At 43.5% G+C, this 22,709-nt stretch overlaps 1 protein-coding gene across 1 annotated transcript in view; it reads left to right on the forward strand.

The window, feature by feature from the left end:
• Nucleotides 1-22,709, forward strand: part of TSNARE1 (t-SNARE domain containing 1) — a 378,827-nt gene that overhangs the window by 184,829 nt on the left and 171,289 nt on the right. Inside the window, exon 5 of the mRNA XM_081919019.1 lies at nt 12,649-12,739. Coding sequence (XP_081775145.1) covers nt 12,649-12,739 — 91 coding nt within the window. The remainder of the gene's footprint in view (nt 1-12,648; nt 12,740-22,709) is intronic.

Genomic DNA, 22,709 nt, shown 5'->3' on the forward strand with positions numbered 1-22,709 from the left:
ATTTGTTAAGAGGAGTCAGTCAAACAGTTGAGATACAGTCATACCTTGGGTTGAAGTAGCTTCGGGATGAATATTTTTGGGTTGCGCTCCGTGACCCGCGCATGCGCAGATACTCAAAATGATGTCGCACACATGCGCAGAAGTGGCAAATCGTAACCTGCGGATGCGGGTTGCGTTTGCTTCAGGATGCGAACGGGGCTCTGGAACGGATCCTGTTCGCATCCAGAGGTACCACTGTAATCAGTCAGAAGGTATTAGGAAGGTATAGGCCGGTAAAGAAACTAAAGTTAAGGAACTGACAGGAATATTATCGGGGAAACCATAAACTTGTTAATGTTTGTAAAATAAACTTGGGGGTTTTTGGTTCACTTTTAACAACTGTCTGGACTCAGTGTTTTACCAGAGAGTAGCTGGTTGGTGGCAGCGGGGCAGCAAGCACAGTGGTGGCACAGGGATCAATAAACAGTTAAATGTCCGGGGACCCTGTGTGATTGCCACAGAGTCCAATAAAGGGGGGGAAGTCCATCAAATCCCCCCTTGCTTAGCCATTAGCCATTAGCCCTTGTTCCTTGCTGAATATTCAGCATGGCCCCTGTGCAAACTTAGTTGCCCAACTCGGCAGTGGATCCTTTGCCCTTCCATTCCTGTAAAATCGAAGGATCAAAGCACCAAGGGGGAAGGCAAGCAAGCTCAGGACCAATTTCCCACCCCGTATTTTGTTTTAGTTTATTGTCTGGATGCCGCACGGTGGGAAATTATCCCCTTCGCTTAAAACCAACAACATGTTTTAAGCATCATTCTGGGTGTAATTTGAGACACGGGATGTAGTTTGCTTTCTATTCCCAAGACTGTACGGCAGGTGGGTTCTCTCGCTTGTGTTTCCACTGTGTTTATTTTGGCAATAAATGCCCCTCGGCTGTAAAATGAAGGATACTTTAATCTGTCTTTTCATATATAAACAGAAGGGGAAATCTAGAGGACAAATTGAGGTGGCTGTAAAATGCAGCTCCCCCTGCTTATAGCTGTTTGTTCTCTGCAAGGGCCAAGGAAACCACTCTCTGATAGACTAATCTATTAATCTCACTTATTCAAATGGAATCTGTGGGTCTTTATCGGAGTTCAAGCAGAGCAATGCCTTTTGAAGAGGGTTTCTTTTGTTTGTTTCTGGTGGTAGCGATGTACAGAGTCTGCATACGCTTCCTGACAAAATAAGCTGTATGTCTGTTGATGTTCCGAGCAGGAAATAAATGCTGCCATGATTTAGAAAGTCATTGATTGGTGAATGGATGGTTTCAGGGCTTTTTTCCAGCTGGAACTCACCAGAACTCAGTTCCGTCACCTCTCAGGTGGGCACCATTGCTATTATAAGAGAACAAGGGAGGTGTTCATGGTACGTTCCAGCACCTCTCTTTCTAAAAAAAATAACACTGGATGTATCCGTTGTTATTTATGGTCAACTTTCCATTAAAAAATGTGGCCAGGTCAATGTGCAATAAAGGTAACGAAGAACAGATATATCTCTGGCATTTTGTCCCATCAATGACTTAAATATTTTATTTCTTCAGTATTTTGCTTCAGTTGGGCTGCCATTACTATTTATTAAATTTGTTAGTCATTTTATCTTGCCCGAGGCAACCTCAACAAACAACAAAAAAATTCTCACAGATACTTTAAAACCAAAGAGGAATGATTATAGGGTTGTATTTCAAGAGCAAATTGCAAACCCACTTTAATGTTACTTCTTTAGGCCTAGACTTCCCTCTTAACCTGAGAATTTCTCAAGCAAGTGTAAAACTTGAAGCTTTCTTATTTATATTCTCCCCTTTTTGGTTAACAAGTTACGCTGAGTCTGCTTTCCCAAGAGCCATTGTGCCAGGGAATGTATGTGGAGCAGCTATGTTTGGCACACATTATTTGACTTAACTGGCCTCCAATATATGCTGCCTCCCCTGCTTTTAACAGTCCTGGATTTACAGAAGCTGTCCTGGTTTCTTATTTGATCCTGGGATATCCCACTTTCCCTTAGGACATCCCTATTTTCATCAGAGGAATGTTGGAGAGTATGGAATAGGATGTCCCTATTTTCATTGGAAAAATGTTGGGGGATATGGGAGAACAACAAGACTGAACCAGAGGGACCATTGTTCCTGATGATAATGGGGCTGGTTGGAGTTTAACTTAGTGTCAGCTTGGTGTGTGTTTGTTTTTTGATGGATGTATGATTTTATTTTATTTTTTGTAATTGATGTTGTGTGTGGTTTTTTTATTGTCAGCTGCCCTGTGCTCTGATTTGGAGGAAGGGCAAAGTATAAAAACTCCAAAATTAATCGTAGTGGGTCCGCCACTTACGTGAGGGTTCGGTTCTGGGGGTCCACATGCAAAGGAAAAATCACAAAAGGTCAGGAATCCCTGGAAATGTTTCCCCACCACCACCACCACAAAGCAGAGGGCTGCTCACTGGGATCTGGGAAGGTCCTATCCTGGGACCTTCCTAGACCCTGCCAAGCGAAGAAGTGCCAGTGTGGTGTAGTGGTTAAGAGTGGTGGACTCGTAATCTGGTGAACTGGGTTTGTGACTCCGCTCCTCCACATGCAGCTGCTGGGTGACATTGGGCTAGTCACACTTCTTGAAGTCTCTCAGGCCCACTCACCACACAGAGTGTTTGTTGTGGGGGAGGAAGGGAAAGGAGAATGTTAGCCTATTTTATAGTCCTTCGGGTAGTGATAAAGTGGGATATCAAATCCAAACTCCTACTCCTACTCCTCTCTTCTTCTCCTCCTCCTCCTCCTCTTCTTCTTCTTCCTTACCAGCCACACTCCCAGAGCCCTCACACCTTCCCAGAAACTGATAAGAAAGGCACTGCCATGCTTACTGGGTTTGGGAAAGGCAGTGCAAGGGCTCTGGGAAGCTGCCAGAGCCCTCACAGTGCCTTCCCAAAGCTAGGTAAGTGGGGCGAGATTTCAAGGATGGCTGCATTTCGTTTCTCACATTGTCCAGAAAGTGCAAATTCTGTTGGTTTACATTTCAATGTGAACTGAATTGAATTCCCCCTCCATTTCTAGTAGTGATTCCGATCAAACTAAATTGAACTTGTATCTGGGTAAGTATGCCTAGGAATGTGGCATTATCCGTTTCAGCTACATTCTAATTTAATAGCTGCTTTCTGAAATAATTCCACTTTATTTGATATTTGGCAGTTCTTCCCCCTGAAAGCAATCTCTATCTTTCTCTTTTAATATGAATTTTATCGAACTGCTTTTTCAAGATCTACAGTATTAAAAACTATAAAAAGGATACCAATTAAAATGAAATTGGTTCAAAACTAAAGAGACAAAAAAAGGGGCGAATTCTCAAATACGCAAACAATTGAGTTCCTAAAATATCTTATATCAATGTCAACTAAAGACCGTAGAAAGGGAAGATCAGCTTGGGGGAAGGGAGGAAGAGTGAGATGAAGGAAGATACAAATTCAAATTAAATATGAGGCATACACTTCATAGGGGTGGACTGAGCAGAAAATTACATCCCATGTTGGACTCTCTGACAATCGTACGTCTGCTCCATCCCACTATGTCCTCTGGTGTTGTGTACATTTTGCTCCTTGTACACATTTTGTGCACCCATTTTGCATACGCACAGCTTCCTCATGGCTGATGTAGAGCCTATGACGGGGTAGCCAACACATACACTCCAAATACCTTAGAATTATAGCTCCCATCAGTCCTAGGCAGCATGGTCAGTAATCAGGGACAATGGGAGCAAGGGAATATGGAGAATTTGGGTGAGGCTATTCTAACATAAAGAAGGCTGATCGCCGAAGAATTGATACTTTTGAATTATGATGCTGGAGGAGACTCTTGAGAGTCCCATGGACTGCAAGAAGATCAAACCTGTATCCATTCTGAAGGGAATCAGCCCTGAGTGCTCACTGGAAGGACAGATCCTGAAGCTGAGGCTCCAATACATTGGCCACCTCATGAGAAGAGAAGACTCCCTGGAAAAGACCCTGATGTTGGGAAAGGTTGAGGGCACAAGGAGAAGGGGACGACAGAGGATGAGATGGTTGGACAGTGTTCTTGAAGCTACCAGCATGAGTTTGACCAAACTGCGGGAGGCAGTGGAAGACAGGAGTGCCTGGCGTGCTCTGGTCCATGGGGTCGCGAAGAGTTGGACATGACTAAACGACTAAACAACAACTAATTCTACATGGAGGATCTTACGCTGACTCAGACTATCTGCCCAACTGTTGTTATCGGCATCCACCTGTCTCTCGAGACGATGGAGTGCACATCTAGGGGTGACGTCCAGCTAATGCATTAGGAGCACCAAAATTACCTCCCCAGGTTGCAAGCCTGGGGAGTGTGTGTGGAGGTCCTGGGTTGCCCAGGTGACAAGACCTGCCCCCTCTCGGCCTTGCTGATGTGGTCCAAAGGAAAGCAGAGCAAGATGTTTAGCACCAGCTCAGCTGTAGGAGTTGCCAGAAGGAGGCATACATGATACCGTTCAACCGTCTTAGGGACCCCACTCCTGATTTGTGTAGGGTTTATTCCTTAGCCTCTTTTTGTCCCGCAAGATATCCTGCAAGGTTAGGGTCAGAGTCTTCCTTCTCCTGGATGGACCAACTTCCCACTTTGACGATCCCCATCTGGCCCTTATTTCCCTCTGCAGCACGTGCAGAAACCGCCTTCTCGAGTGTTGGATCCACTATTGCTCTCATCCAGTGCTGTTTTTCTAGAAAAAAATAGTTGCCAGAACTCACTACGAACGCCTCCCTTGTTCTATAATGGGAATGGCCACTCCTATAATGGGAATGGCAACCACCTGAGAGATGCCAGAACTGAGTTCCTGTGCATTCTGGCTGAAGAAAAGCCCTGGTCTTCTCTGTTCAATCTGCGGGAACCTGTCTTCACATGAAGAAGAAGAAGAAGGAGAAGGAGAAGGAGAAGGAGAAGGAGAAGAGTAGTAGTAGTAGTAGTAGTTAGTGGTGGTGGTGGTGGTGGTGGTGGTGGTAGTTTGGATTTGATATCCCACTTTATCACTACCCGAAGGAGTCTCAAAGCGGCTAACAATCTCCTTTCCCTTCCTCCCCCACAACAAACACTCTGTGAGGTGAGTGAGGCTGAGAGACTTCAGAGAAGTGTGACGAGCCCAAGGTGATCCAGCAGCTGCTTGTGGAGGAGCGGAGATGCGAACCCGGTTCACCAGATTACGAGTCCACCGCTCTTAACCACTACACCACACTCGCTCTCAACTCAGCTGCACTGGCTCACGGTGAAGTACAGCATCAGGTTTAAGATGCTGGTTTTAACCTTCAAAGCCCTATACGGCCTAGGACCCTCGTACCTACTGGATTGCCTCCTCTGGTATGCCCCATGGAGGACCTTATGGTCTGCAAACAACAACACTCTGAAGATCCCGGGCCCTAGGGAAATTCAACTGGCCTTGACCAGAGCCAGGGCCTTTTCGGCCATGCCCCCAGCCTGGTTGAACACTCTCCCACCAGAGACACGGGCCCTGTGGGATTTGACATCTTTCTGAAGGGCCTGCAAGATGGAGCTGTTCCGTCAGACCTTTGGCCAGGGTGCAGTCTGACCTATTTTCCATTGTATAAGAACAAGCATAAAGGAGGGCCCCCAGCCTGTTCACAGGTCCTTATATGATCAGTGAAAACTGTTGGTCCTGGCAAGTATTAACTGCTCTCAATCTTGACCTGATAACTGCCATTTGTCCAGATTTTAATTTGTCTGAATTAATTTTAAGATGTATTTTAATTAATTGATGCCTGTTTTATGTATACTGTGTTATTGATAAGATGTTAGCCGCTCTGAGCCCAGCTCCTGCTAGGGAGGGCAGGGTACAAATAAATTATTATTATTATTAAGGGTTTGTGACCCATTGGCTATCCTCGCCTGTTTTAGCCAGGCACTTGGAGCTGTTCCCAAGATATGGCCGCTGTCAAACGCTGACAGCTTCTAGCCCTCCTCTTGCCTGCCTAGCTTGCTATTTTTGACATTGACTAGCAGTAGTTCCCCAGGGGTTTGGGCAGGGTGTGCTGGGCCTGGGGTCAGAAGCGCGGTCCAGGTCTGGTTCAGAATCCGAAGGTTCTGCTAGGAGTCAGTCCAACAGGGCCAAGGCAGGACACGAGGCAGGAAACCAGGCAAGGACAGGTAAAGGATCTCAGGCAGGATCTGGCATACAGCAATGTTGCTCCCGCAGCCTGGAGCAGGGTCCGACAGCCTTTTATCTTTGTTGGGGTAGAGGCTGGTCCTGATCCCCCGGCGACTCACCTCCGTTTCGCCCGAAGGCGAGCACTCCTCCTGCAAGTACTCATGTCTCTCCTTCTCTCAGACCTTAGTCTCTGAAGCTCGGGAAACATTGGTGGGTTACTAGACCCAGGGGCCACCTCAGCCTCCCCTGACCCAACCAGTAGTGGAGCAGCTGTGAGGCCCAGCTGGAGGCAACGAGGTAATCCCCGCATCTGGAGCCACGGCAGGCTCAGGCCCCTGACTCAGCCCAGCTGGTGTTTGTTGCAGGGGAACCTGTGCAGACTTCAGGATCAGGCCCCAGACTTGGTTCAGATGATGCCTGAGGCAAAGGATCTGGTGCAGACTGAGTGTCCTCTGGTTCTGAGTCCGAGCCCGAGTCCCAGGCCATCACACTGAGAAATGGGCATGGGACCTTCTGAAGGCAAGCTATGCTCTCTTCCATGGGGAAACTCTGACTGCCTGGATGTTGCCTGACTACAGCGTATCCTTGACCATGCGATCTTGGAATGACAGAGTTGTAGCTCAACAACATCTGCATGACCACAGTTTCCCCACTCCTTCTTTACTCCACCCAATGGCCATTCTCAGCCATCTCAAAACTCAATGTCTCTTGCCTTTGCTGCACTGTCAGCATAATTAACTTTGCGAGGCTTCACTCTTGGAGACTCATTCATAAATCAGGTCGTAATTAGGTTTAATTTACATTCTGTGCCATTAAGATCTTCATTAAAAAATAAAAGCTTTGGAATTTCACCTCCCACAGCATTTTATTTTATTTTAATATGGAAGAGTAATAAGATATGTCAGTATTATTTTTATTATTAGCTTTCTGCCGTATCCTTCTCCCCACGGGACAGTAAGAAGTTAATTAAAGGGACGTCTCAGGCGGAAAGAATTGGATTCCGAGGAATGTCACCCTACGGTACAGCGAGGGAGATCCTTAATCTATATATCTATACAGACACGCTGTGCAACAAATGCAGACAGAGGGAAGAGCTGCATTTTGGTTTTTTTTACCAGATTCCACTGCAAGCTGGCGGAACAAGGAAGGGAAAGTGTTTGAGGGTGATTCCCTTGCAGCAAATTCCATGTTCCGTTTAAAACATTTATATGCTGCTTTTAATAAGAAGCAATTTGCCAAAAATATAGGATTTAAAAGAAGCAAATCAGCAACAAATGCATAGAAAATAAGCTGGTAGTTGAGCAAAGTCTACTCAGAGTAGACCCACTGAAATGCACAGAAGTGGCAGGTCCATTTAATGTCAATGGCTTTACTCGGAATGCAACTGAGTTGGCTGCAACCCATAGCGAGTTGAAATAATTATCATCATCATCATCATCAAACCTTTATTGGCATCACATAGAAACATTCAGAATACATTCAGAATAAATAGGCCAGTGCGATCTCGTTGCCATTTCAACAGTACAGTCATTTGCCAAAGGGAAGAAGAGGCGAGCAATCTATTTCGTCTCTGTGGGTCTCCAGCAAGGGCAGGATCCTGTAGCATACTTCGGCGACAAAAAATCAAATAGAGGAACTTAGCTACTGTCTTGGTGAGCTCCTGGTCTCTTCCCTGTAATAAGAAGCATATAACTTCTGTCTTTGGTTTCCATGCTGGAATAAATAGATGGTCTAGAAATTGTTGGTGGAGATCATCATACATTTTACTTTTCAGGGCCACGTGAGCTAGAGTTTCCACCAGGTGAGCATCGCATGGGCAGATCCTATCTCCTTCTGCCATACCCACAAACCTACCCCAAAGGAGGTTAGAAGGATTAGAAATAATTATGCGTTGGTGTCTTTAAACATCCCATGGCTAAAAGATTGCACGGTGTTGAAGAGGGGAGAAAACATGTATCCCACCTTGAGCTCCGTAGAGGCAAAGTGGGATATAAAACAGAGAAACGAATAAGTAGAAGGATGGCAAAAAAAAAAAAAAAATATTCCCTAGAGAGTCGTATCAGGCAACTGGTTATGTGTGTATGCATGTGATCAATTGGACTCATGTTCAGAACAGTAAGTGCTATAAACACTGAAAACATGGATGAGAAAGGCGCCATGTGGCAGCTTAATGATGTCTATTCTGCCAAGTTTTTTTGGTGGTTGTTTCAATCTAAAGAGCATCCTTTAGTCCTGGCCCACTGTGTATTTTTCTTCTTTGACTTTCCTTCGGCTGCCGAGCAGTGTCAAAAATAGCCTCTTCTCTCTAGTACATATATATATATTTAAACCAGTAATATGTATCTGAAGTACTGCTCTGTGGCTGAAGAGATGTTATCTTCATGGTACACTAAGTTCTCGTTTATAGGATTGCTGGGTACTGTGCATAAAATTGCAGCGTGTTTTTTCTTTTAATCACAGGCATCTGTTCTACCTGTGCTCGCTGCTTTGAAGCTCTCGGGAGCCCTTTCTTGCAAAGTGGCGCACGCTGCATAGATTTGCCACAGAGGTGAAGCTGCCAGTCATGTAACCATAGAATGCACATTAGTTCAGGCTAAAGCAGAGGTCTCAAGGGGCACTTTCTACGATTCCCACCACAGATGAAAAATTGGCTGGCAGGAGAGGGCAGTTTTTGATCTGAGAGAAAGAGTGACCCTTATTCTTATCAGATTCAAGGGTTGCTGCCTTATTGTGTTCTTCTTTTTAATGGGAAAAATAATAATGCAATTCCTTGTAACATCTTGTCTGACCCACAATGGTGATGGTGATGAGAATAATAATAATTTTATTATTTATGCTCCGCCCATCTGGCTGGGTTTTCCCAGCCATTCTGGGCAGTTTACAGCATATATAAAACATAGTAAAACATCAAACATTAACAACTCCTCCATGCTGCTGAGAGGTTGGCTATTAGCTATAACTGGAGGGTGGGAGAAGGACCCTTTCTTGGATGCTAAGAACTGGTTTGAGGTACAGATGAGAAAAATGACCAAATATTATTGAAGTCAAATAATATTAATATTAATAATAATATAATAATTTATTATCTATACCCCGCCCATCTGGCTGGGCTTCCCCTGCCACTCTGGGCGGCTTCTAACAAAATATTAAAATACAGTAATGCATCAAACATTAAAAGCTTCCCTAAACAGGGCTGCCTTCAGATGTCTTCTAGAAGTTATGTAGTTCTTTATCTCCTTGACATCTGACCAGAGGGCGTTCCACAGGGCAGGAGCCACTACCGAGAAGGCCCTCTGCCTGGTTCTCTGTAACTTCTCTTCTCACAGCGATGGAACCGCCAGAAGACCCTCAGAGCTGGACCTCAGTGTCCAGGCTGAACGATTTGGGTGGAGATGCTCCTTCAGATGGTTATCATTATTTTTAGTTTCTTACAAGGCATTCTACTGGGGGAAATGTGCTTTGCTTTGAACTATGGATATTATTTGGGTGGGGGTGGTTCTTGGTGCTTTGACTCAATATGAGCAGATATTCATATTTGTTGGATGTGCTCATAAGCTAATGGGATCCTGGATGTTGCCCTTGATCAAAGAGAGGGAATGTCTGGTTCTCTTTTTACTATGGACCTGTTATCATTATTTATTAGTTTCTTAATGAATTAATTAATTTTTGCACAACCTTTCCCTCAAAGATCGCAAGGAGGTTACTTTCATTTGTTAGTTCTCTGCCGCGACAGTGACAACACACGCAAACGATTTAAAACCACAGAAAAATGGAAGCACTGGCAATACCATATAAATAAAAAGCTCATCCAGCAATAAATTTTAATAGGCACCAAGTCCTCCCTACCCTACTGAAAGATGACTACCACCATTACTTAACCCAAGGTCTGTGAAGGCAGAAAAGTCTGTAGGCAAAAAAAAAAAAACTGACCAAGATGTATAGTATCCCAGTGTCTCTCTCTGGGAATAGCATCCCATAGACTGGGGGCTCTGAAAAGGCCTCTACCCTTCCCTTGGGTGGGAACCACAGATAAGGGCCTCTGATGCACATCAAAGGATCCAGGATGATTCATATGTAAGCTATACTATTTTGTCATATGAGAGCATCATTGGTCCTGCTAGCAGTATGGAGTTGGTGAGTCTCCTCCATGCTGCTGAGAGGTTGGCTATTAGCTATAACTGGAGGGTGGGAGAAGGACCCTTTCTTGGATGCTAAGAACTGGTTTGAGGTACAGATGAGAAAAATGACCAAATATTATTGAAGTCAAATAATATTAATATTAATAATAATATAATAATTTATTATCTATACCCCGCCCATCTGGCTGGGCTTCCCCTGCCACTCTGGGCGGCTTCTAACAAAATATTAAAATACAGTAATGCATCAAACATTAAAAGCTTCCCTAAACAGGGCTGCCTTCAGATGTCTTCTAAAGGTCTGGTAGTTGTTCTTCTCTTTGACATCTGGTGGGAGGGCGTTCCACAGGGCAGGTGCCACTACCGAGAAGGCTCTCTGCCTGGTTCCCAGTAACTTGGCTTCTCACAGTGAGGGAACCGCCAGAAGGCCCTCAGTGCTGGACCTCAGTGTCCGGGTAGAACGATGGGGGTGGAGATGCTCCTTCAGGTATACTGGACCGAGGCCATTTAGGGTTTTAAAGGTCAGCACCAACACTTGATGAAGATAGGTGGAGAGATAATAGATTTGTTGGAAACGGGAGCATCTTTGCACTGTACCGGAATCGGAAGGTTCTGGATTCAATTGAAGCACATATGGTATGTGAGGTAAAATTAAGCTGTGATGGAACATGAAAAAAGTGACTGCTGGAAAGAAACACAACTGTGTTTTTCCAGTGCATTTCAACTTTGAAGTCAATCCCACCTGCAGGGTAGTCATTGCAACTTAAATCAGGGGCTGTGGAACCTATGGCGTTCCCGATATCATTGTACTCCAACTCTCAGCATGGCCAATGATCAGGGATTAATGGAGCTGGAGGGCTGGTATGATGCTCTGGTGGGTATATTTTGTGTAACTGTGTCCTGTATCAAGTGTCCTCTAAGGAGAAATATCTACTTACTTTCTGTGCTTTCTTAAAGTGTAAGAAGAACATCTCTTTTCACAGTTTAAAGGATTATCAAGAGTAGGGGATTGGCTCCGTGTGTTTCCTTTGAGTCCAGTTCCCCCTGCCCAACACCTTCCAGTTGTGAAATTTAACAGCTGCAAGCTGATTGTTGTTATGGTTCAATCTGCACTACAGGAGTCGCGAATTCATCATTCTGGTCTATAAGATACGAGAGTGCATTTGTATTATCCCCAACAGTCTGATCATTCAGACTGAAATTCCCAGGTGTCAGAAAAGGTTATTTATGTATGCTACTACTGTGTGGCGCTGTGGGTTAAACCACAGAGCCTAGGACTTGTTGATCAGAAGGTTGGCAGTTCGAATCCCCGCGACAGGGTGAGCTCCTGTTGCTCGGTCCCAGCTCCTGCCAACCTAGCAGTTCGAAAGCACGTCAAAGTGCAAGTAGATAAATAGGCACCACTCCAGCGGGAAGGTAAATGGCATTTCTGTGTGCTGCTTTGGTTCACCAGAAGCGGCTTATTCATGCTGGCCACATGACCCGGAATCTGTACGCTGGCTCCCTCGGCCAATATAGTGAGATGAGCGCCGCAACCCCAGAGTTGGTCACGACTGGACCTAATGGTCAGGGGTCCCTTTACCTTTACCTTTACTACTGCAGCCCATATTTTGTTAGCCCCAAAATGGAAAACGAGTGAGGTCTCAACCAAAGAAGAACGGCAACTTAACAGAACTGACAGAATATGCTCAGCTTGCAGACTTAAGATATACAAGAAGAGAACAAGAAGAATATACGTTTAGGGAAGATTGGAAAATGTCTATTGAATATATGGGAAATAATAGTGTGCAGCTGAAAATGTTGGCAGCATTAAGAGAAATTCAACGCTGTAAATAAGTTTTGATGGATGCAATAACGGAATACTGAATGGTTTGGTTTTTGTAAAATATGCAGGGATTTATGATATGTAAAGTGAACCATGGAAAGAGAAGAAAGGAAGTCATTGATATTTTAAGGATGTTAAAATGAGTATTTTAAATTGTAAAACAGAAAATTTAATAAAAATGAGAGAGTGAGAGTGTGTGTGTGCATTTGTAGCTGTGTGCAAATGTTTACCTTCAAAGCATGGGTTTTCATTATAGTTTGTAGTTGTTAGTTTCACTAACAAAATGTTCAGGGGGAGGGACCCACAATTTTCAAAGTCAAGCTCTACAGCTCAGGAGCATTAATTGGCATTAATTGGCACACCCAACATCGATGCGAAAGTAGATCACTGGCAAAGGTTGACACTTATGTTTCCAGGGATGGCTTTCGAAATAACATTTGATTATTATTATTGCTGCAAAGTCATTGACCTCTTTCTTTCTTTCTTTCTTTCTTTCTTTCTTTCTTTCTTTCTTTCTAGGCACACGACTCAACAAGAGACCAACAAAACCATCACAACATGCACAAATGCCATCCGACAGCTGTCTGAGGTCATCAGAGGTTCTTCAAGGGTAAGTGGCCTTTGAAATGGTTTCTGACAAAGTTGTGGAGGGTGACAGCACAATCCTATGGCTGCAAAACCCAGGAAAAATGGAAATTCCATAAAGGATCTGGAAGGGGAAAGCAAAGGGGTTGTAGTCAAAAGAGATCTTTATTGATCCAGTGCATTTCAGATCCTTTGAATTTCTTATGCTCAGGAAAGGAAGAGGCAGCACAACTACACGCTAAATCTCTGTTTCTATGAAGGTACCCAAAGGAGGACCAATAGGCTCTCTTTGAACCATCCCATTACTTTTTGTTTTGAATCCTATGTATGCCTTACTCAGAAGTAAGTCCTGTTGATTGGGATTTTCTCACAAGTTAATCTGCACTAGACTGCACTCATCCATATTTTTGAAGCATATCCCCCCCCCATTTTTAAGGAAGGAAGGCTTCCCAGTGACCCCCCCCAAAGTTCCTTGTTTTAAGCCATGCTTTCCTAATAATGAGCAGTTTCCAAGATTCCTAGTTTTATTTTTGTATCTGCGCACAATTTTTGCACAACAGTATTCATGTTAAAAAGTAATTAAATTTAAATAATACTTTGGAGTGTAGAGACTTGAACAGCAGAACCTGTACATTTAATTGTATCTAAAGAGAGAGAGAGAGAGAAAGCCTGTTGAGTTATAGCCAACTAAGTTCTACTTTGAGTAGATCCATTGAAATGAATGGACCTGTAAGTCATATCCATCACTTTTAATGGATCTGCTCTGAATATCTTTAATATTGGATACAGGCTGTTGATTTAAACTTCAAGCAGTTCATTTGAAATGGAAGACGGAAGCATCAAACATTGAAAAATGACAGAAGTAACAGGAAATTGGGCATCCATGTTTAGCTCTCCTAGTTTTTCATTTGTTTTTAATTCTAATAGGCAGCCTCAGCCGGATCAGGACTGCATGACATTTCCCAAATCCTTTCGAAGTTTCTGTTTTCCTCATTAGGAAATGCTTACAAGTGCACAGTTCTGCACTATGATACCTTAAGATGTCAAGACAGTAACTGCTCAGCTCTAGTAAGGATATTTAGGGTTCAACTGCTACTATGCCATGCCAGTTTGGTAGATGTTTTATGGCACAATCACATCCAGGCCAGATCCATACACTAGATCATGCTTTACATTGTAAGTTGTGTGTGTGTGTTAGATAAATCAATCAACAATGCTTTAAGCAACCACTCCTGGTTTCTATTCTGGACACGTGTAACAATGTCTTCTGTGAGCAGACAGCTTTTGGAGGTCTTAAAAAGAGAAGAGCAATGGCTTTATCAATGGGAAGAGAGCAAAACAATGAATGACATCTCCCATTCCACCCCTGGAAAAGGAGCCACGTCCATGTGGCTCTGATCAGGGGACCCTTGTGGGAGAAATAGTTAAAATATGGAGATGGGGGTGTGTGTGGAAAGCATGAAATTTAGGGACTGAGATCATCAGCACCATCGTCTTCATCTGTTTACGCACCTTTCACTTTTCTACAAAATTGTGCTCAAACGGCCCGCAGTATATCAAATGAGCAATGTATAACAATTCAGAACATATTAGAAACAATTATATTCATACATACAAAAAAATCAATCTGTGCAACCTTTGTTAAGCTGACCTAATTTAACAGCACAAACTAAGCAACACGCTATAAAACAATACCAATCTACCAATATAATTAAAGAACGGAAACTAAGCAGAAGAGAACATGATCCCCATGCAAAAACGGAAGAATATCGTTCAAAATATCATTCTGCTCCAGACCATGCATCTGTATAAATATTTTGGTTCGAAGACTCAGTCTTGAGCATCCTCCCCAACTCATAGCCCTTGTGTGTTCAGCTTATTTCTCACAGTCTTATTCCAGAGTTCCTGAATGGATGCCTCTTTGGGGTGGAAAATCTGATTTCAATATTGAGGGTGTTCTGGCTAGTCTGTGGAGATATAGGACATGTATAGCAGACACCCTATCAAGATGGTGATGACCATCAAAAGAACACGGCAGTTCATCCTAGTAGGGCTAGAATTTAAAGACTCAGTTACCAGGTCTTCCAGAGTCCTATTCATAAACTCTGGGTCTGGGAACCAATTGCAGGGAATATTTACATGTCAGGATTCTTGTATCTCAACACTTGGATGAATCACTTCATTTCCCAAATCAAGGGCATCTGGATGAATGGAATTTTCATGGACTGTGGTCAAAGTTTGGCGGCTGATAATGGAGTTAATATTAAATTGTGAATGGTTTGCTTCTACCTGGGTATGGAAGTCCGTAATTAGTCTCTGCTGGTGGCTTGTGTAGGCTTTATCTGCTAGCATGCACAGTGACTGAGCTCAGGTAACCACCATTATGAAATAGCATATTTAGTGTCCCGCACAATGATTACCAGGGTGGAGCCAAGCTATGATGGCAAGGACCTTCTGATGACCAGCGCTGCTGTCTCATAGCTACTCTATTCTGAACTTAAGAATGGGAAGCATAATGCTGGTGGTCAACAAAGAAGTTTAAAACTCTCTCAAGGTTGGAGGGAGGTCTCTGTTAGATAGAGGCTAATTGTTCACTGAAAGGACAGATCGTGAAGCTGAGGTTCCAATACTTTGGCCACCTCATGAGAAGAGAAGACTCCCTGGAAAAGACCCTGATGTTTGGAAAGATGGAGGGCACAAGGAGAAGGGGATGACAGAGAATGAGATGGTTGGACAGTGTTCTCGAAGCTACCAGCATGAGTTTGACCAAACTGCGGGAGGCAGTGGAAGACAGGAGTGCCTGGCGTGGTCTGGGTCCATGGGGTCACGAAGAGTCGGACACGACTAAACGACTAAACAACAACAAATTTGTACTAAGGTACGCAGGTGGCGCTGTAGGTTAAACCACAGAGCCTAGGACTTGCCGATCAGAAAGTTGGCGGTTTGAATCCCCGTGACGGGGTGAGTTCCCGTTGCTCAGTCCCTGCCCCGGCCAACCTAGCAGTTCAAAAGCACATCAAAGTGCAAGTAGATAAATAGGTACCGCTCCGGCAGGAAGGTAAACGGTGTTTCCGTGAGCTGCTCTGGTTCTCCAGAAGCAGCTTAGTCATGCTGGCCACATGACCCAGAAGCTGTACGCCGGCTCCCTCGGCCAATAAAGCAAGATGAGCTCCGCAACCCCAGAGTTGGTCACGACTGGACCTAATGGTCAGGGGTCCCTTTACCTTTACCTAATTTGTACCAAATTCAACACAACAATTAAAGTGTACAGCATCTTTTGCAAATGCAGCACCATTGCAAATTTATAAGGGAGTTTTTTCTTCTTCTCGAAATAATGCAGCAGGCGATTGGATTATTAAGTTACCAAACGGAAGCTCGGGTGAAATAAAATGAAATATCTTTTCTTGTGGTCTGTTATCAAGACGCAGAAAAATTGGCCGGAGACTTCCAGAGACGTTTTCTGTGGCGCAAATTGGGTCCAATGGGAAGTCAAATGAAGAAAGAGAGAGAATCGTTCCTGGTACTCTTATGTCATTACCATCAACATTGGCAGCACGGCAAAAACAAAACAAAGTATAATTGGAGCAAGACCAGCTAGGAGAGAACGTATTTTTTTTATTTTATTTTTTTGCAAATAAATGAATTTTGAAAGTATGGTTTGCAGAAGAAGGAAATGTTAATATTCCGGCATTAGGAAAAAGTGTGGTCCTCTGTCTTGGCATTCCTTAATATCTTATGGAACCTCCTACTAAATTCGTATAACAGATCTACAATCTTCCACTCTCCCCCCTTTCACCTGCATCACCCTGCTGCTGCAATAATTAAACCTAGAAATTGTGATGTGAAACCTGCAATCTTTCTCCCTCACAACAAATGGCCCAAGTGGGTACCGGTTGCTGAGCCTCGATGTTCCTCTTGGGGAATTTCTGAATAGTGCTCCAAAACTTCTCTCTCATAAAGCTTCTGATATCATGAGACACCATCTGTTGATTTAGAGCTTTGCAGTCTATCCCTTCTGTATGCATTATGTTGTGTACTGTTTGTTTCATGTCCTTAGAAAGAGAGAGAGCAGTGTTTCTACCCCAGAAGAATTTGTAAAGCCATCTGAGGGATGCTATGATAGTGCAGAGGTGGGAAACCTGTTTTCTTCTAATGCTGTTGGACTCCAGTGGCCACCACACCTGTCCAGGAATTGTGTTGGCTGGAGCTTGTAGGAGTTGCTAGTCCAACAACATCCCTGGGCTTGAGTTTCTGGCTGTGTAGGATGCACCCAGATAGAGCTCTATGAGTGCAGCCTTCTCCCGATTGAAGTGCAGAGTGTTTGAGGACCAGGACATTTGCAGGGAAACCAAAATGCTTGTTTACAACGCTATTGTGCTACCAACCTTGCTGTATGCCTGTGAAACATGGACCACTTATAAATGCCATCTCCAACTCCTCGAAAGATTCCATCAACGGTGTCTCTGAAAAATTCTACACATTACTTGGGAAGACAGGTGAACTAATTTCAGTGTACTGGAAGAAGCAAAGATCACAGTGTTGAAGCAATGATCAACTTCGTTAGACTGTTCATGTTGTACAGATGCCTGATGTTCGTCTTCCAAAGCAACTACTTTATTCTGAACTTAGAAATGGAAAGCATAATGCTGGCGGTCAACAAGAGAGGTTTAAAGACTCTCTCAAGGCAAATTTTTAAAAATGTAGTATAAGCACCGAGAACTGGGAAACACTGGCCTGTGAGCGCTCCAGTTGGAGAACAGCCTTTACCAAAGGTGTCATGGGCTTTGAAGACACTCGAACTCAGGACACAAGGGAGAAGAGGTGCTAAGAGGAAGGCACGCTTGGCAAACCCTCACCGTGATCAACTTCCACCTGGAAACCTACTGTGGAAGGACATGTGGATCCAGAATCGGCCTCCACAGTCACTTACAGACTCACTGTTAAAGCTGTGTTCATGGAAGACATGGTTATGAGGGATCGCCAAAGAAGAAGACCCAGATAGAACAGGTTGCACAACACAAGAGCTACCAAGCTGCAATTTACTTACAGTTGTCATGATCCCTCTAGAGATGTGTTGGATGGGATGGTTGGATCAGGAGGAAAAGTGAAAGTCAAAGTGCTGGAGTCTTATGGCTCAAGAGAGGGTAAAAGCAGATTGGGAAAGGCTTCTTCAGGTCCCCAGGATGACCAGGATTTAACCAAGAGAGAGACTGTAAGCCTGTGGTTCTCAGACTCCACCCCCCTGGGCCACCCTTTGGGAATAAACATTTGCTCCTTCCACCCCAATTTCATATATATATATTTATTAGTTTTTTTAACATAACATTTTCAACAATTATTAAGCATACTTTTATATCTTATACAATTTTTTGACTTCCATCAATCACATCTGAAAATTTTCCAATCTTTTTCACTTCATTTACATTTCTTACTTTCACTATTACATGTAAATATCATAACCAATATCTCTCTTCTTTCTCTTCTTTGCAATACTTGATATATTTCTCCTTACAAAACTTCTTGTAGCGTAATTTGTTGATTACAGTTGCTCTTCACATAATTCATATACTTCTTCCAATCTTCTGTAAATCTCTGGTCCTGCAGGTTTCAAATTCTTCCTGTCATTTTGTCCAATTCTGCGTAGTCCATCCACCCTAATTTTTTAATTGATAAAAAATACATGGGGGGGGGGGACAACTCTTAGTAGTGCTTGATTTATAACATAGAAAGCAACTACTTTATAATATGACCATGTTAAAGTTAAAGGTAAAGGGACCCCGACCTTTAGGTCCAGTCGTGACCGACTCTGTGGTTGCGGTGCTCATCTCGCTTTATTGGCCGAGGGAGCTGGTGTACAGCTTCCGGGTCATGTGGCCAGCATGACTAAGCTGCTTCTGGCGAACCAGAGCAGCACACGGAAATGCCATTTACCTTCCCGCTGGAACGGTACCTATTTATCTGCTTGCACTTTGACGTGCTTTTGAACTGCTAGGTTGGCAGGAGCAGGGACTGAGCAATGGTAGATCACCCCATCGCGGGGATTCGAACCGCCAACCTTCTGATTGGCAAGTCCTAGGCTCTGTGGTTTAACCCACAGTGCCACCCGCATCTATGTTACATCAACGCAAAGAAGCCTTTCTCCTTTTTGATCTTTCACATTTGTCAGAGCTGAAACTCCCTGTCCCATAACTATCCACATTCTGCAAATAAGAAGTGTTATTTTGATGCTGTGCTATACAACACAATATTAGTAGTTCTATAGGTGGCCTGTTTTGCTGGGATGGCAGAGAGAGGGGGACTTGGAAAGCCGCCATAAATAGTCCTATTCTGATTTGTGTTTGTTCTAGGAAGTTAGTTTAAACCGCTAAGAACTGCCGTGCAACATTTGGAGATCAGAATAAGCTCTCCATTGGATTTCACACTTCTCCAAATGTAGCAACATAGTTCCCAACAGTTTGGATGTACCAAAACGGAAATTTAATTAATATTGTTGAAACCCAAAGATATGCACTTGTGTGAATAAACATATTTTGAGACTTAAAAATAAAATGAAACGCAGAAACAGAATTGCATGCCAATATGGGTAAAAAAGGGGGATGCGGGTGGCGCTGTAGGTAAAAGCCTCAGCGGCTAGGACTTGCCGATCGCATGGTCGGTGGTCCGAATCCCCGCGGCGGGGTGCGCTCCCATTGCTCGGTCCCAGCGCCTGCCAACCTAGCAGTTCGAAAGCACCCTCGGGTGCAAGTAGATAAATAGGGACCGCTTACTAGCGGGAAGGTGAACGGCGTTTCCGTGTGCAGCTCTGGCTTGCCAGAGTAGCTTCGTCACGCTGGCTACGTGACCTGGAAGTGTCTGCGGACAGCGCTGGCTCCCGGCTTCTAGAGTGAGATGAGCACCACAACCCCAGAGTCTGGCAAGACTGGCCCGTATGGGCAGGAGTACCTTTACCTTTACTATGGGTAAAAAAACAAAAACATGTGAGCCTGGATTGCTCCAGAAATAGACCTGCTCTTCCTTAGTTTTAAAGCGATTCTGGTTAGGCTGAAGCATAGCTGGTGCAGATGTTGATAAATACATCAGAATAATTGTGGTTTAATTGTGTCTCAAGCAACTTGATGGAAGAGAGAGCACAGTCGAAGCAGAGACTGGTTAATAATCCATAATTTGGAGACTGAGAACGTTATGAGTGCACCAGAACAGTGTTGTTGTGGGAAATGTTTTTGCAAATTAGATTAATTCCAGAGAATTAGAGCATGCAAACTAGCTCTGGCCCTGCGGTTGATGAGTTCTAACATGGCTCTTTGTGTTTGACAAGTCCTGTGATGAGATTTCCTGGGTTGCTATCCAAGACTGGATAATAGTTACAAATCATGGTAGGAAATGCATCTCTAAATTACAGATAATAGAAACCATCATCAGCATTGTCAGCCTGCTGAATCAATAGATCATTTTGTTTCCGCTTTGTTTGGTTTCTTCTCTTGCACTGTCAGATATCGATCTCCCCGCAGCAGCCGAATAAATAGCAATTTTCGAAAAACAAAACAAAAGCATTTTTATAATACATTGGCTAAGTTAAAAAAATATGAAACTTTGAATGGCAATTCTTTAAGCTGTTTTCATTGTAATTATTGGTGTATTTCCAGCAAATATTGCATATGTATCTAGTTTTAATTCCCACTTTGCTGGGAGCAAACTGTACAGTAGATGGCAAATGAGCTAGCAGTTACATAAGAAGAAACAGCTGGATGTGGCCAAGAAAGCCAACAACAACAACATGAAACACATGGAAACTCAAGAAGACCCTCTGGGGTAGGTTAGGTTGAAAGTGAGTGACTGGTCAAGATGTCCAAGGATTTGAACCCTGGCCTCCCAGGTCCTAATCTGACACTCTGTGGTGTTGTTGTTGTTGTTTAGTCATTTAGTCGTGTCTGACTCTTCGTGACCCCATGGACCAGAGCACGCCAGGCCCTCCTGTCTTCCACTGCCTCCTGCAGTTTGGTCAAACTCATGCTGGTAGCTTCGAGAATACTGTCCAACCACCTCGTCCTCTGTCGTCCCCTTCTCCCTGTGCCCTCCATCTTTCCCAACATCAGGGTCTTTTCCAGGGAGTCTTCTCTTCTCATGAGGTGGCCAAAATCTCGGAGCCTCAGCTTCAGGATCTGTCCTTCCAGTGAGCACTCAGGGCTGATTTCCTTAAGAATGGAGAGGTTAGATCTTCTTACAGTCCATGGGACTCTCAAGAGTCTCCTCCAGCACCATAATTCAAAAGCATCAATTCTTCGGTGATCAGCTGTCTTTATGGTCCAGCTTTCACTTCCATACATCATTACTGGGAAGACCATAGCTTTAACTATACGGACCTTTGTTGGCAAGGCGATGTCTCTACTTTTTAAGATGCTGTCTAGGTTTGTCATTGCTTTTCTCCCAAGAAGCAGGCGTCTTTTAATTTCATGGCTGCTGTCACCATCTGCAGTGATCATGGAGCCCAAGAAAGTAAAATCTCTCACTGCCTCCATATCTTCCCCTTCTATTTGCCAGGAGGTGATGGACCCAGTGGCCATAATCTTCATTTTTTTGATGTTGAGCTTCAGACCTTATTTTGCACTCACCTCTTTCACCCTCATTAAAAGGTTCTTTTATTCCTCCTCACTTTCTGCCATCAAGGTTGTGTTATTTGCATACCTGAGGTTGTTGATATTTTTTCCGGCGATCTTAATTCCGTTTTGGGATTCATCCAGCCCAGCCTTTCGCATGATGAATTCTGCATATAAGTTAAATAAGCAGGGAGACAATATACAGCCTTGTTGTACTCCTTTCCCAATTTTGAACCAATCAGTCGTTCCATAATCTGACACACTATGTAACCACTATCCCACACTGGCTCTCTAGACAAGCATGTCACTCCCTGCCACCTTGGAATCAAGACTTATTTGTCTTGCTTACAGCCATACTGTGAATGGCTTGTTTACCTTGTGTAGCGCAAATGTATTCATCTTCTGATGCCTCATGGCAGAGAATATGTGTCAGATCCATTCCTTCAACGGTGATGCTTTACTTGCCAAGGTTGCCTGCCCTATTCAGCACCGGTGCAATGTAAATGAAATCAGTGTTTCTTCCCCATCTGTCTTCAAGAGCGGCATCCTCTAAATGCATTCAGATACAGCTTTGACAAAGATTTGACACAATCTCTCTGCGAGCGCCATTCAGGCAATTGTGCTTTCGAGATGCTCCGCAGTAGAGTTTCTTCAAGCTGCATAGAATGGGATTCCCTTGTGTGTGCGTTTGCTCAGGAGCTGGAAAATGAACAAAATAATGTGGTCCAGTTTCACAGTAACATCACTTCTACACACACACACACACACAGAGAGAGAGAGAGAGAGAGAGAGAGAGAGAGAGAGAGAGAGAGAGAGAGAGAGAGAGACTTGGTCCAGACAGGCCTATATGATGCCTCTCAATCATGGCTCAATTTAAAGTCAGTTTAAAATACACTTGCCAATAATAACAAAAATATGAATGGTTTTGTTTATAAATGACTTCCTAGGAAGAATCTGAAAGCAATTTCACATTCCATTATTATTATTATTATTATTATTATTATTATTATTATTATTATACCACTCCTTGTGCAAAGGATAGCTTAGTTGTAGAGTATGAGACTCTTAATCTCAGGGTCATAGTTTTGAGCCCCAAGTTTGGGCAAAATGATTCCTGCATTGCAAGAGAGAGACTGGGATAGGTTTTTTTGTTTTAAATAATTTTATAAGCTGTGTGTCTTTGTTTCTTAATTTAATCCTTTTACATTGTTTTGTATGAATTATTTAATGTATTGTGATTTGCTGCTATTTTTATGGATTGTAGATGAGTGATTCTTTATTGTAATAAGTGTAAACTGTCTAATTATTACTTGCCAATTTTTAATTTAAGTGTTTACTATTGGATTCTAATGCATTATTGCATATTGCTTTATTTGGTATAAGTTGTTTATTTTAAAGTTG

The sequence above is a fragment of the Podarcis melisellensis genome (genome assembly GCF_964234715.1).
Source record: "Podarcis melisellensis genome assembly, chromosome: 7".
Lineage (NCBI taxonomy): Eukaryota > Metazoa > Chordata > Lepidosauria > Squamata > Lacertidae > Podarcis > Podarcis melisellensis.